At 38.6% G+C, this 13,457-nt stretch overlaps 1 protein-coding gene across 6 annotated transcripts in view; it reads right to left on the bottom strand.

The window, feature by feature from the left end:
• Positions 1-13,457, bottom strand: part of Uri1 (URI1 prefoldin like chaperone) — an 85,687-nt gene that overhangs the window by 36,860 nt on the left and 35,370 nt on the right. For 3 of the 6 annotated variants that reach the window (XR_009381649.1, XM_059274753.1, XM_059274746.1), the window contains 2 exons: positions 10,326-10,404; positions 9,261-9,396 (listed from right to left, as the gene is read on the bottom strand). The exons of 1 other annotated variant lie outside the window; for it this stretch is intronic. Coding sequence is in view for 4 of the 5 variants with exons in the window: in XM_059274746.1 (XP_059130729.1) it covers positions 9,261-9,396; positions 10,326-10,404 (215 nt within the window). In the remaining variant the exon portion in view is untranslated. The remainder of the gene's footprint in view (positions 1-9,260; positions 9,397-10,325; positions 10,405-13,457) is intronic. 2 more of the 6 variants (XM_059274760.1, XM_059274766.1) reach the window with 1 other exon arrangement.

Here is a 13,457-nt window from a genome sequence, read left to right as displayed (position 1 = left end):
GAAGACAGAGCAAGTCACTGTGGGCTTTGGACCAGAAAGGACCAGTAACTGACTTGGGAAGAGGAAACTAAAACCAAGATCTGGAAGGCAGTTTTAAGGTACATGAGCTCCAAAATCCCAGACTCTCTGAACACACATGTGACTCCCCACCTCAAAAGAGTGCCTGCTTACAGTGGTATGCAGGGCTTTCGGGGTGAGAACATCTGAAATGTTACCGCATTTGGGAAAAGAACAGACCAGGAAACAGCTCAGTGAAAACAATTAGGCAGATTCTCCTTGGAGGCCTCCAGCTTGGTTCCCAGAACACAGATGAAGATCAGACTCTCTTGTGGGGTACTGATTAACACAAAAGCTGCTACTTGAAGATTGTTCTAGAGAAAAGTCAATCAATCAAAACTCTGCCTCACACACACAAGGAATGTTTGGCAGTGGGGGGTGGGGTGTGTGTGTGTTAACCTGTGTGTCCTGATCAGTGTCAGAGTGTGTACATGGGTGCCCACAGTCTATGACAGGTGTCCTTCCTCCACTGCTCTCCACCTTTACTTTTTCAGCCAGGGACTTGTACCAAACCTGAAACTCCTAAGAGTCAGCTACGTTGGTTACCAATGAGCTTTAATGATCCCTCTGTCTCCACCAAACCTTCCCTCCAGTGAAGGGGTGACAGGAGTGTACCACAACCCCCACCTTTTTATGCAGGTTCTGGGGTTCTGAACTCAAGTCCTCTTATAAACTGGAGCAATATCTCCAGCCCAAGACTTCTTAACAATACTTAACTCTGAATTGTAAATGGTTAGCCGAAAGTCAACACCCAGCAGAAAACATTCTTCAATATTACTGACAGTAAAAGGAAAAAGAAAAGAGGACGAGGAAAAACACATGAAATAACAAAAATCTTTTAAAGGCAATCCAAATACTTTTAATGGGAAAAAATGCCAAGCATAGTGATGCATACCTTTTGTCCCACCACTCAGGAGGCAGAGGCCAGTGGATCTCTCTGAGTTCAAGGCCAGCCTATTCTACACATGAATTCTAGGACAGCCAGCGCTACATAGACCCTGTCTCAAAAAAAGAAAAAAAGTTACCATGGAACAAGAACAGGATGATAAGGTGTTATAACAAAAGAACATTCAAAATACGGGGGGCAGGGGGAGCCCTTTTGAAAATGAAAAATGATACATTTTAAAGATCAAGTAAAATCTAGTACCATGGAGGGAAAAAAAGTCCTTTGAAAGTTCCTGTTGGCAGGACTAGAAAGATGGGCTGATTAAGATCACTTGTTGCTCTTCCAGCATCTACATCGGGCAGCCTAACAACCTTCTGTAACTACAGCTCCAGGGGAATCTGATGCATTTGAGGGCACCTGCCTTTATGTGCATATTCACATGCAGACACATACACCTACACATAACTAAAAATAATAAATCTTAAAAAGAAAAAAGGTTCTATTGGCATTAATAGAGAAAATGCACAAACAAAACCAAATATCAAGTAGTCCAAAAGAGAATAGGAAACTAAGAGAAGCAGAGAGAAAAAAATAAATGCTGTCTTAATTCCAAATATATTAATAATTACATTGAATGTAAACAGTCCAAAAACAACTGAAAGAAATTGTCAGAATGGATTAAAAAGGGAAGTGGTATGCTGTGTACAAGAAATGCACTTTATTATTGCTATAATTAGCACAGATGTTAGGAATGGGAAAACACACACAGCAAACATTAGACAAGAAACCTATGTAGAAAGAATCAGGAATAAAAGAGAAAGTTATACGATCATGAAGGGGTGGTTCAGCAAAGCACAGTACTTTAACTATCTGAAAATAAGCCTCAAAATACTTCAAACTAAAACTGACAGAACTGAGGAAGACATGCCACAGCCACAATTCTACCTGGAGAGTTCATTCTTCTCTCCACACTGAACAAACAAATGAGCAGCTGCAGAACAGAACACTATCATCCACACGCATGTGACTGCATTTGTACAATGCTTTTGTACCAAACAGCAAATGTATTCTTCTCCAGGGCAAAGCACTCAGGAAGATGGAGCACATACTAGTCCTACCACCAGTCTTACTGTACTCTAAAACCTCCTATCACATATACATCCCATAACCACAAAGAATAAAACTAGAAAGCAGCAACAGAAAAACCCTCCCAGCACTTAAAATCAAACATTTCCAATTCTGAGACTAGTAAACTTTCTCTGCAAAAAGCCAGAATGTACTTCCTTTAGATTTTGAGGGCTGTGCTTGGTCTCTATCTCATATTATTCTTTCTCCACCCACTCTCACAATTCTTCTTTCATCGATTAGCTTACATTTATACATAAAAGCTGGAGTCAGCCGGGCGGTGGTGGCGCACGCCTTTAATCCCAGCACTCGGAAGGCAGAGCCAGGAGGATCTCTGTGAGTTCGAGGCCAGCCTGGGCTACCAAAGTGAGTTCCAGGAGAGGCGCAAAGCTACACAGAGAAACCCTGTCTCGAAAAACAAAACAAAACAACAACAAAAAAAAAAAAAAAAAAAAAGCTGGAGTCAACCAGATGTGGCCCAAAGGTCACAGCCTGTCCTCCCCATCCTAAATGATTATTAGTGCGTCAATGAGCGCGTCCCATGACTTAGGAAAATTTACTCAACTGACAATGAAAATACAATGTGTCAAAACAATGCAGCACCACAGCAGTGCCTAAGTCAAAATGACAGCACCAACAGCGGAGAATAAGCACCACAAAAGAACCACAAAGTAAACCAAGAAGAACAGCAGAAGGCATTTTAATAGCAAAGGGGGGATAATCATAGCAATAAAGCCAAAGTTTGGGTCCTGAGATCACCAAGATCAATACACCCCTCAACCTCACCAGTCAGGAAGCTTTGGGGACTTAGCATAGTTAGCTGCTATCAACTGGGTATCAACAGCACTTAACACCTACCTGTGACAGAAAGTGTGTACTGATACATCACCATTCTCCTGGGAAATAAATAAAACTAATACCTGCCCACTTGAAGACCACTATATCTAGCTACACAAAAGGAGCAAGAAGACACATACTAACAAAAACAAAGTTAAAAAGTACTGTCACCCCAAATACATTTAAAAGAAATGAGGACTTAATGCTATAAACAATTCTATTAGATAAACTTAAAAACTTAGGTAAAACCACGCAATTCTTAAAAAGCCAGAAATTATCAAACTCTCTCTGGGGAAAATGATAGTCTACATAGTGTAATATCTAGTAAAGAATTTTAGTTTGTAGTCAATTGCTTTCTGCCTTTCAGGTGGCTTTATTGGTAAATGTTACCAAATATTTACAGCACCAATTCTATGCTGTATGTTACAAAAACACAGATGGATAGAACACTTCCCAAATCACTCTATCAATCAACAAATCATTAGCAAAATATACTCAGCAATATACAAAAATAATATATCATGACCAAATATGGATCATTTGGAGAAAGAAAATAAATCAATATAACCTACCACATTAACAAATTGAACACAAGAGCATATCAACATAAGCAAAAAGAATACATCACAAGATTCAAGATCTACTCATTATTTTTAAAATTTTCACAAATTAGAAATAAATTTCCTTAATATGGTAGAAAGTACTAATTTAAAGGAATAACAAAACAAAACCAAAAAACCAAAACACCAAAAACAAAACAAAAAAACATACAACCAACACATATCTTGTAGTTAAAGACCAAATACCTTCCTTGGTAGAAAAATGACCAGGCGAGGATGCCCACTCTTAGCCAGTTATAAGACCAGGATGACTATTCTCAGCACTCCTGCTCAACCACATACTAGCCAGTGCAGTAAAACAAGAAAAAGTAACAGAGGCGTGAATATGGAAAATTAATTAAAACATGTCACTTTTTACAAGACCCAAGTGTTTACGTTCAAAGTCCCAGGGCATTTATTTCAAAGAATTTCACACAACTGACAAGGGCTTACAGGCCACATGGCACAACATGAACTGAACAGTCTTTAAAAAGTCAAAGATGTCCTAAATACTGAGTAGGGTTTATATGCTTGGAAGATTTAGTATAGTTAAGATGTCAATTCTTCCTAAACTGACATATAGATTTAGGGCAACTCCAGGCAAATATACCCAGGATTTGTTATAGATAGAAAAAAGCTGTTTCTAAAATGTAGATGGAAAGGCAAAGAAACTGAAACAACCTAATCAAATTTCAGAAAAAGGCCGGGCGGTGGTGGTGCACGCTTTAATCCCAGCACTCGGGAGGCAGAGCCAGGCGGATCTCTGTGAGTTCGAGGCCAGCCTGGGCTATCAAGTGAGTTCCAGGAAAGGCGCAAAGCTACACAGAGAAACCCTGTCGCGAAAAACCAAAAAAAAAAAAAAAAAAAAATTTCAGAAAGAACAAACTAGAACTCACGAAGCTTGAGTTTGGATCCTAGCAAAGCACATACACTGATTCACAGTGCCTAATTTTAAGACACACTATAAAGCTATAGTAATTGAAACATGGATGGACACAGATCAAAGAAAAAAACAGACAGTCTAGAAAAATCAACTATACAAAGAGCCAATAACCAATACTTCACTTTTTAATAATTTTAGTGAGATACAGTTTACATACCATAATTAATCTATTTAAATATATAACTTAAGGTTTTTATATATGCCTGGGGCTGCGCAGGCATCATTACACATGTATATTTTCATATTCACAGTCTTAAACAATCCACTAAACTAACTCACTTTCTATTTTATAAATTTGTCATACTAAACACTGCACAGAAAGGAGTGGGGCCTGTGTAACTGGTTTCTTTCCCCTGGAATAATATTTTCAAGACATGTTTCTTTCATAATACTTTTCATAATATTTACCATAATACTTTCAAGACATGTCAAACTGCATTCCACTGCACGGAGACAATCCATTTTATCTATAGGTAATACTTGAGTTGTTTCTACTTTGGGCTACTATGGATAATGCTGCCACTAGCATCTGCAGTATTTTTGTGTGGCTGTACATTTTTATTTCATTTGCACACTATCTCTGCTAAGTCTCACAGTAATCCTGTGCTTACAATTTTTTGAAAAATGCTAATTTTCTAACATATACCAATTTACATTCTTACCAGTAGCATACAAAGATTCTAAATTTGCCACATTTTTGTTACTATATGTTCTTTATTCTAACCATCCTGGTGGAGCACTTCCTGTGGTTTCAAGTTACCAATTCATTCTGACAAGGTACAAAGTCAATTGTGGAGAAAGGATGTTATTTTCAAATACAATGTTAAAACAATTGTGAACTCACTCATAAGAAAAGTGAATCTTGACTTAAACCACATACCTAAAGCAAAATTAACTTAAAACAAGAGCATAGGTACTAAATGTAAATGAAGAGCTCTTAGATATGACAACAAAGGCCCTAAGAGAGAAAAGCAACAAACTGGACTTCAAAATTCAAACTGTTCTAGAAAAACACCATCAACAATTAACGAAAAGACAAGATATAGACAAAAGACACAAGCATATCATATATTCCAAATAAGAGACATATTCAACATGTATAACAAACTCCCAAAACCTTTTCAAGTTTCTGAAAATTACAACCCCTTGGGGGTGCTGGAGAGATGACTCAGCACTTGCTGTTCTTCCATAGTAACCAGATTTGATTCCCAGCACCTATATAGTTGGTCCAACTCCAGTTTCAGGAGATCCCATGCCCTCTTCTGGCCTGTGGAAATGGCCCATACAGACATACATGCAAGCAAATAAAAAGCACATTAAAAAAAAAATCAATCTAAAAAATTTTTAATAAATTAAAAAAAAATACATCCCCAATTTTTAAAAGTGGCTAAAAACTTCACCAGGTAAGAGGCTACAGATTGCAGATGAATTCATCCATCACTAAGGAGACACAACTCTAACTCTTTCCCATCTCTCAAGTGGTTAGAAGGACACAAAAGCTCTGGAGCTCTCACCACTGCCAGTACAGAGAGAAAGGTGGAGATGAAAACGGTGTGCCGACACTGGGTCTGCTGTTTCCTTCTGACCCACAGAAACATTCTAGAAAAGTCTGGTCATTTCTGAAAACCTGAAGAGACATTTACTATGAGTCCCAGCACAACAAGGAAGAGCTGTGTGCAGGTTAAACCCTATGTATGGCATTCTCCAATAACTCCATTTACACTTGCTCCAAGTGTCCTTCCAAAGCACTGAGAAGAAAACCTATGCATACATATTGGAGGCTACTCAGCAACAAAACTCAATGAAGAACTCTGATACAAACAGCAATTCAGACAAAGCATTAGAGCAAGTGAAAAAGCCATTCTCCAAAGAGACAGGAATCCATTTGCAAAACATTCTAGGAAAATGTATATTAACAGTAATAGAGAATAAGTCAGTGATTGCCAAGCCTGAGAAGCTAGTGTAGGGTGAGCTGATACACAAGTGAGCATGAGGGAACATATAGTATAATCCTGCATCCTGACTTCAGTGTGTTCTATGTACACTCATAGCTGTGATGGTTAATTAGATCAATGTACATGTCATAGCTCACAGAACAGTATACCAAACAAAATTTTAAAAGAAGTATGGAGAGGGTGGTGGTGGCGGTGGTGGCGGCGCACGCCTTTAATTCCAACACTCAGGAGGCAGAGGCAGGCGGATTTCAGTGAGTTCAAGGCCAGCCTGGTCTACAAAGTGAGTTCCAGGACAGCCAGGACTGTTATACAGAGAAACCCTGTCTCAAAAAAATAAAAATTTTAAAAAAATTTAAAAAAAAAAAGAAGTATTAAAAGATGGTATGTTCTTATTAAATGGCAAAAAAAAAAAAATAAGGTCAGCACAAAAGGAGGGTGCTAAGCTTGTCCTCTTCCCACAGCCACTGTCTCTGAGCTGTGACTGTCAAGCCCATTCTGCTCCTCACCATGACTACCTTCTGGGGAGTGCGAGGGGGACAGAAAGTCAAGACCCACCCTGTCTCAACCCCTCAAGTGGTGGGATTGCAGATCTGTATCAAGAGGACAAGCCGTAACTTCTACATGCAAAGACCTCTTTCCACCTTGCCATTACCTGGTCAACAATGAAGAAACTGATTGTATGTTTAACTTGCTATTTATTTTGCTTTAAGAAAAACAGAGTAGTAGTCCTACTTACCTACAGTCTCGCATCACAATTCCAGTTATCCACCACCAAATATGAGATTGAAAACTCCAGAAATTAACAATTCATAAGTGTTAAATTGCATGCAGAGGCTGAGAAATGTGTTGAAATCTCATACTGAGCCACCCAAGCCACCAAGCCTCTATACAGAACACTCACTTGTCATCTGGTCTGCTTATCAGCTCAATGGTACAGGATAGCTGTGTTCAAGCATCCCTTGTTTTAATAATGGCTCAGAGCAAAAGAATAGTGATGCCACACAGTGGAAAGGCCAAAGAGGATCCATGCAGGGATTCAGTTAAGAAAAAAGATGAATGTTTTCATTTTAAATATGGAAGAAAAAGAATGATATGCTGAAGTTGCTAGAATCTATACGCAAAACTGCAAAGAAGAAAACCCCACATTGTTCCAGAGCCACACCTCCAACTGGGCAAACCTACCACTCACGCTAAGAGACTAGTTAAGATGGAAGGTTTCCAGTGAGGGGGACCTGGATCAGCTACCTGGGACTGGATCATATGCACCTTTTATTATTAAGTGTCAAGTTTAACAATACATCTAAACATTTTCTTCAGCTATTATAAACTACCCTAAAACTGTGGATAAAAACCTCTGAATCCAGCCAGGCGGTGGTGGCGCACGCCTTTAATCCCAGCACTCGGGAGGCAGAGCCAGGTGGATCTCTGTGAGTTCAAGGCCAGCCTGGGCTACCAAGTGAGTTCCAGGAAAGGCGCAAAGCTACACAGAGAAACCCTGTCTCGAAAAAAAAAAAAAAAAAAAAAAAAAAAAAAAACAAAACTCTGAATCCTCTTATCCTATTAGACTCTATGCAGTTAAATATGTGCCCTGACAATTAGATAAATATCTATCCTAAGTCACATGTTCAGTCACTTTCCAAAATTACATGGAACTGGGAAGTGATTTATCAAAAAAAAAAAAAAAAAACAAAACACCTCTTGTTTCTTTCCTCTAGAGCTCCAGTCTCTCAATCATTAACTGGTTTGAGAATCAATAAACAAACTTTTCCAGACTCCAGGTTGACTTTCTATGCGCAGACACCAGTCAACAAGCAAAGCCTCCGAGTGAGAAAGGCGTCAAAGAACCATGCCCACCATCTCCTATCTAGTGGACGTGACTAATTTTAACACAGCAAAACCCAGATTAATCACTGCCAGAAATTATATATAGGCCCAACAATAGGATTCTGATTAGTGTCACAAAAGATCAAAATGTAAACCAATTACAAACTTGGACTTGATTTGCAATTTGTCTCCAACCATAGTTTCCAGAACTTCACAGAATAAATGAGTTCTCCAACGAATACCCACCTCTGGGTAAGCAAAATTGTTTCAGCTTTAGAAAGGTCAGCTGTATTTAGTATGATATCACTTATACAGGAGGGTCCTCCAAAATTTATTTTCAAACATGCATTTACTAGAAGGTTGAAAGCAGGATGATATATCAATTTACATATGCTATTATAAAAATAAGAACAGATAAGAAGTTAAATAAGCCTACTGTCAGAATGCAACTAAGCCAGAGTGCAAAGGTGTGTCCAGGTATGCATATAGAACAAGAAACTGGGTAAGCAAAAATAAAGTGGCCTTACAAGATGAGGCAAGACTTCAAGCTACCTACAAGGTAGCTCTCTACATCTGACCTCAATAAAATAAAAATGACATTTCCTACAAACAAAAAGCACATTTAAGACTTCCTAACTTTTATAAAGAGGAATTTCTCTGATTCTATGACAAAGGAAATAAATTACTCCTGGGCCCCAGAATATTAAAAGCAAAGTCATATGAAGCAACAAGACATGTCAGTCACTAGAATAAAATGTCCCCAACTCCTGTCTCAAGGTCTATCCACTGAACAGCATAATGCCTGTGGTTCACACTTCATACCTTTGGACACATGGCAAGTAGGAAGTATTTCCAACCTGCATCGCTCCATCTTCCACTTTCAAACGCTACTTTTCCTTAGATTACCTATAGTCCAGAACAGCAAACAGTCTGGACTAGCAAATCCTGACAACTGCTTGGGTCACCGTCCCCAGCTAGGGAGCCTGCCAGCTAACACAAACACAACAGAAAACATCTTCACAAGAGGTACCTACGTTCTTTCCGGTGCTCAACTAAACCCACAGCCTGCTTTGCCGAGCACTTTGCAAACCAGTTGTCCCCAAGTAAAACAGTGACTTCGTTAGTGTGGACAAGTTTTCCTGGCATGAAGGCAAGTGGACCAAATGGTACCTATTGGTTAAAAAAGAAAGAGAAAGGCAAAAATTTTAAACATTACATTTTAAAAATACTTATCATGAGAAACCCTACATTACTCAATTCTTACCTACACACTGGGAAAAATAAAATGTCAATTTCACAAAAAATTAACATTATATTGAAATTTCACCAGGAAAATCTATAGAAAATTGTATTAGGCCAATAAATCCATATTAAAACAGGAAAATAAATCCACAACATATCTCCATGACAGCTATTATAGAAAGTAGTGCTGTCTCTGAATGTTTATACATTTCATTAATTCTAAAGTCTAAATGAAACCAAAATAGTAATGAAAACTATTGTAGGTATAACTAAAACCATGATAACTAAAACTATGTTTTTAAGGTAGGAATTAGCAGTTTCATTGCCATCTACCTACCCATACCTAATCTAGTACAACAGAACAAATCCTCATGAAGCACACTGACGCAATAGAGGCTGCAACCAAAGGCTTGGGACAGATTGTATGTCATGAGGAAGGTCATTTAAAAAGAAACTAATAGCACCTCTCATATAAAAAAAAAAAAATCAATGTTCTGAGTTTTAATTCTGTGAGTTACCAGACATTATGGATTGTTCTTGCTCTCGGTAACAGGAAATAATTGAATATCATATTCCTATCATAATTACAGTTTATGTATAAAAATATATTTGCATGCCAAATATGTCAGATTTTTGCTAATATGTCATTATACCACAATAATTATATACAAATTATTATATTATTTTGTTTTAAGGCCTAACAAAGCAAACCTTCCTTGCTATGGAGTCAACTCTGACAGTGTATCAGCTGACAGTTTGTGAACTGACACTCACAGCAAGGCGATATCCTATCATTTTGCAATTAGACTGTCTACAACAAACAACATGTGACTCTAAAAGGAACACAGCAAGCATACCATGACGTCGTAGGACAACTTGTCAGGCAAGGTCCTCAGTCTCTCTTGAAGAGCACTATAGTCATTGTCTACTTTCTCCCTGATGAGGAAAACACCAAACGCAAAATGAGTACACAGACCAGCAACAGTCAAGAGTCCTGTTGGCTTCGTCCAGCAGTTAATACCACTATAGAATGAGTTTAGGTCCAGCAATGGCATTGTTCTTCTATAAATTCCCTCAGAAATTAAAACCATTCTGAAACAGAACACTCACATCTTGAAAATTAGCTTCTTAAGGTAGAAGGTCTACATAAAATGTAAAAATTAAGGAAATGCCTCCAGAGTGGCTATGTTTAGAGGGAGGCAGGAACTCAAACTGAGAAGAAATGTCATACAGCTTCTGAGTGAATAAACGAATTGTACAGTAGAGACTGTAAACAAAAGATGCAACTTCAGTCCTCATCAGAAATCTTAAGCTAAAAGACCTAGTGTTATCAACTCTTCAACTAGTCATACGAATGTGAACAAGGTAAGAAATCTGACCAAGGGCAGAAAAAAACTAGGCAGCAGAAATGCAGAAAGCATTTCAACTAGTGTCTAAAATCTGTTTCATGGTCTATCAAAACAGAACTATTCTGTTTTGGTGGTATATGCCTGTAACCCCCAACACTAGGGAGTAAGAGGCAGGAGGATGAGTAGTTCCAGGTCGTTCTTGGTTATATAGTGAGTTCAAAGCCAACCTACTGGATTACATGAGATTCTGCCTCAAAGAAAAAAGGAGAAAAGGGGGGGTGGGGGAAGAGAACAACAGTCATCCATTCAAACAATCCTAAGATGTGACTGTGCTAGAGCAGAGAGCAGCATGTGTCCAAACTGTTCCTCCCCAGTATTTCAGCCTACTGGGAGTCAATCATCCATTTCCTAAGCCCAAGCACTTGCCTATACTTGAGATGACACTTCTTTGGAGGCCAAGTTTCCTAAGGACTCTTTGCTAGGATGGAGGCAATAAACAAATCTAGAGCACTGAACTATTCTGTTAAAAGATAACAAAAACAATAAGCTCACAAAGTCACCAAGTAATTTAAACAAACATATGAACATATACTGTCAGACTAAAATTTATCCTAAGTGTCATGTAAGTAATCACCTAGATAATAAAAATGACTCTACTACAAGCCATGGAATCAGTTGGCATCAGTTTATTCCTTAGTTTCACTACAGCAGTAGTAGCATAATTAATAAAGATTATTCACTCAGTCTTAAGATCTCAGGGAATTTCACATGTGTTGGTATTTATCCTGAAAATACTCCTGCAGGAATGTCACTCAACATTTTTCTCTCACACAAGATAACACAGAAAGAAAACAGAAAACCAGCACTGTAGAGTCAGATCTCCTGTGTCCTGTCGAGGTAGTCACCCAGCTACCCTAGTTCTTCATCTTATCTCTCACACAAAATCTTCTTTTCCAAAGTTCAAGTACTCTGTATAGACTCTTCCAAAAACCCTTATCTATAAACAAACACAAAATGTCTACTGTGGTATTTCTTTTGTGCATGTATGTGTGAGGATGTGAGGTAGTGCACAGGCACATATGTAAGCTGGAGACCAACACTGGGAGTCCTCTGCAATCACTTTCCACCTTACTTTTGAGATAAGGTCTCACCAATTCAGCTAGAATGGCTGGCTAGCAAGCTCCAGGGATCTTCCTGTCTCTGCCTCCCCAGCACTGGGGTTATAACCATCTTTTCTATGTGGAGCTAGGAATCAGAACTCAGGTCCTCCCGCTTGAACAGCAAGCATTTTACTGACAACCATCTTCCAAGATCCTATTACTGTATTTCTTAAGGAAATAAATTATCCTTTTGGGTACATTTTTATATGGACAAAATGGCAAAAACCTTCATGTACCAGGCCCAGGCCCAGAGGAACCATGGCTTTAAGGTCAAACCAAAGAGTGAATCCCAGCTTTCCTACTTTACTTACACAAATTAACTTAGCTTCTTCCAGGCTAAAAACTGGAAAAATGCCTGTTCACAGAGCATTAAAGCATAATTTTCAGAAAAGATTAAGTACTAAGATAAGATCCATTTAACTTAGACATTCAATTGGATAGTGTGACTTAATGAGAGATGACAGGACAGCTGAATGTCACCATTCAGAGGCTTTGGAAACAGGGTCAATATGAGCAATAAACAGGATGATGTGATACAGTGCCAACATATCACAGACACTCATTAGACTAAGGACTACTAACAGCCTCTGTGATTCAGACAGACTGTGTAAAAAGCTCAAGGACTATCCATGTCGTACGCTGGAAATCACACCTAGAAAGGGGGACTTAGAAAAAGAAAGCTCGTGTGCCCTCAGAGAACAGAAAGTTCAACCAAGGTAATGTCAGCAATCAGTATTTCCAAATGAACGCCTCAGCTTTAACCTTCACAAATAATTCTCTCTAGAACAAAGGTGTGGACAAACTAGAGAACAGTTTAAGATTAGAGTTGCTATTTCTACATTTTGAGTTATTTTCTAAAGACAGAAAAAGAAAGTGGAAGATGATTTAAAACACAGCAATGCAGAAATACTTTATGAAGGAAGGCCAGCTATGTTCTTGAAGAAATCCCTGACGACCACTCTGGTCAAAATGTCCAGGACCAAGCACTTAACTAAAACATGATCTCCACAGCCCTCTAACACACACAGCCAATAGTCCCTTTAAAATATCACAAACCTTTGCAGCAGTAAAGTTCGTGTGTGTGTGTGTGTGTGTGTGTGTGTGTGTGTGTGTAAACATACATATATTTTTTTAATTGTAGGAGAGTTTGCCTACAATGTATGCAGTACCCAAGAAGAACAGAAGGGGGAATCAGATCCACTGGAGCTAGAGTTACAAGTGGTTGTAAGCCACCATATGTGTTTTGGGAGCTGTACCCAAGTCTTCTGCAAGAGTAGTATGGGCTCTTAACTGTTGAGTCATAAAGATACAAGTTGATTTTTATCTTTCTTCAAGACACAGTTTCTCTGTGTAAAAGCTCTGGCTGTCTTCAAACTCACTTTGTAGACCATGCTGTCCTCAAACTCACAGATTGGCCTGCCTCTGCCCTCTAAGTGCCGGGATTAAAGGTGTAAGTCACCACACCTGGCTTTAAAATTTT

This window comes from Peromyscus eremicus, chromosome 1 (genome assembly GCF_949786415.1).
Source record: "Peromyscus eremicus chromosome 1, PerEre_H2_v1, whole genome shotgun sequence".
Classification (NCBI taxonomy): Eukaryota; Metazoa; Chordata; class Mammalia; order Rodentia; family Cricetidae; genus Peromyscus; species Peromyscus eremicus.
This window is presented reverse-complemented; position numbering and strand designations above follow the sequence as displayed.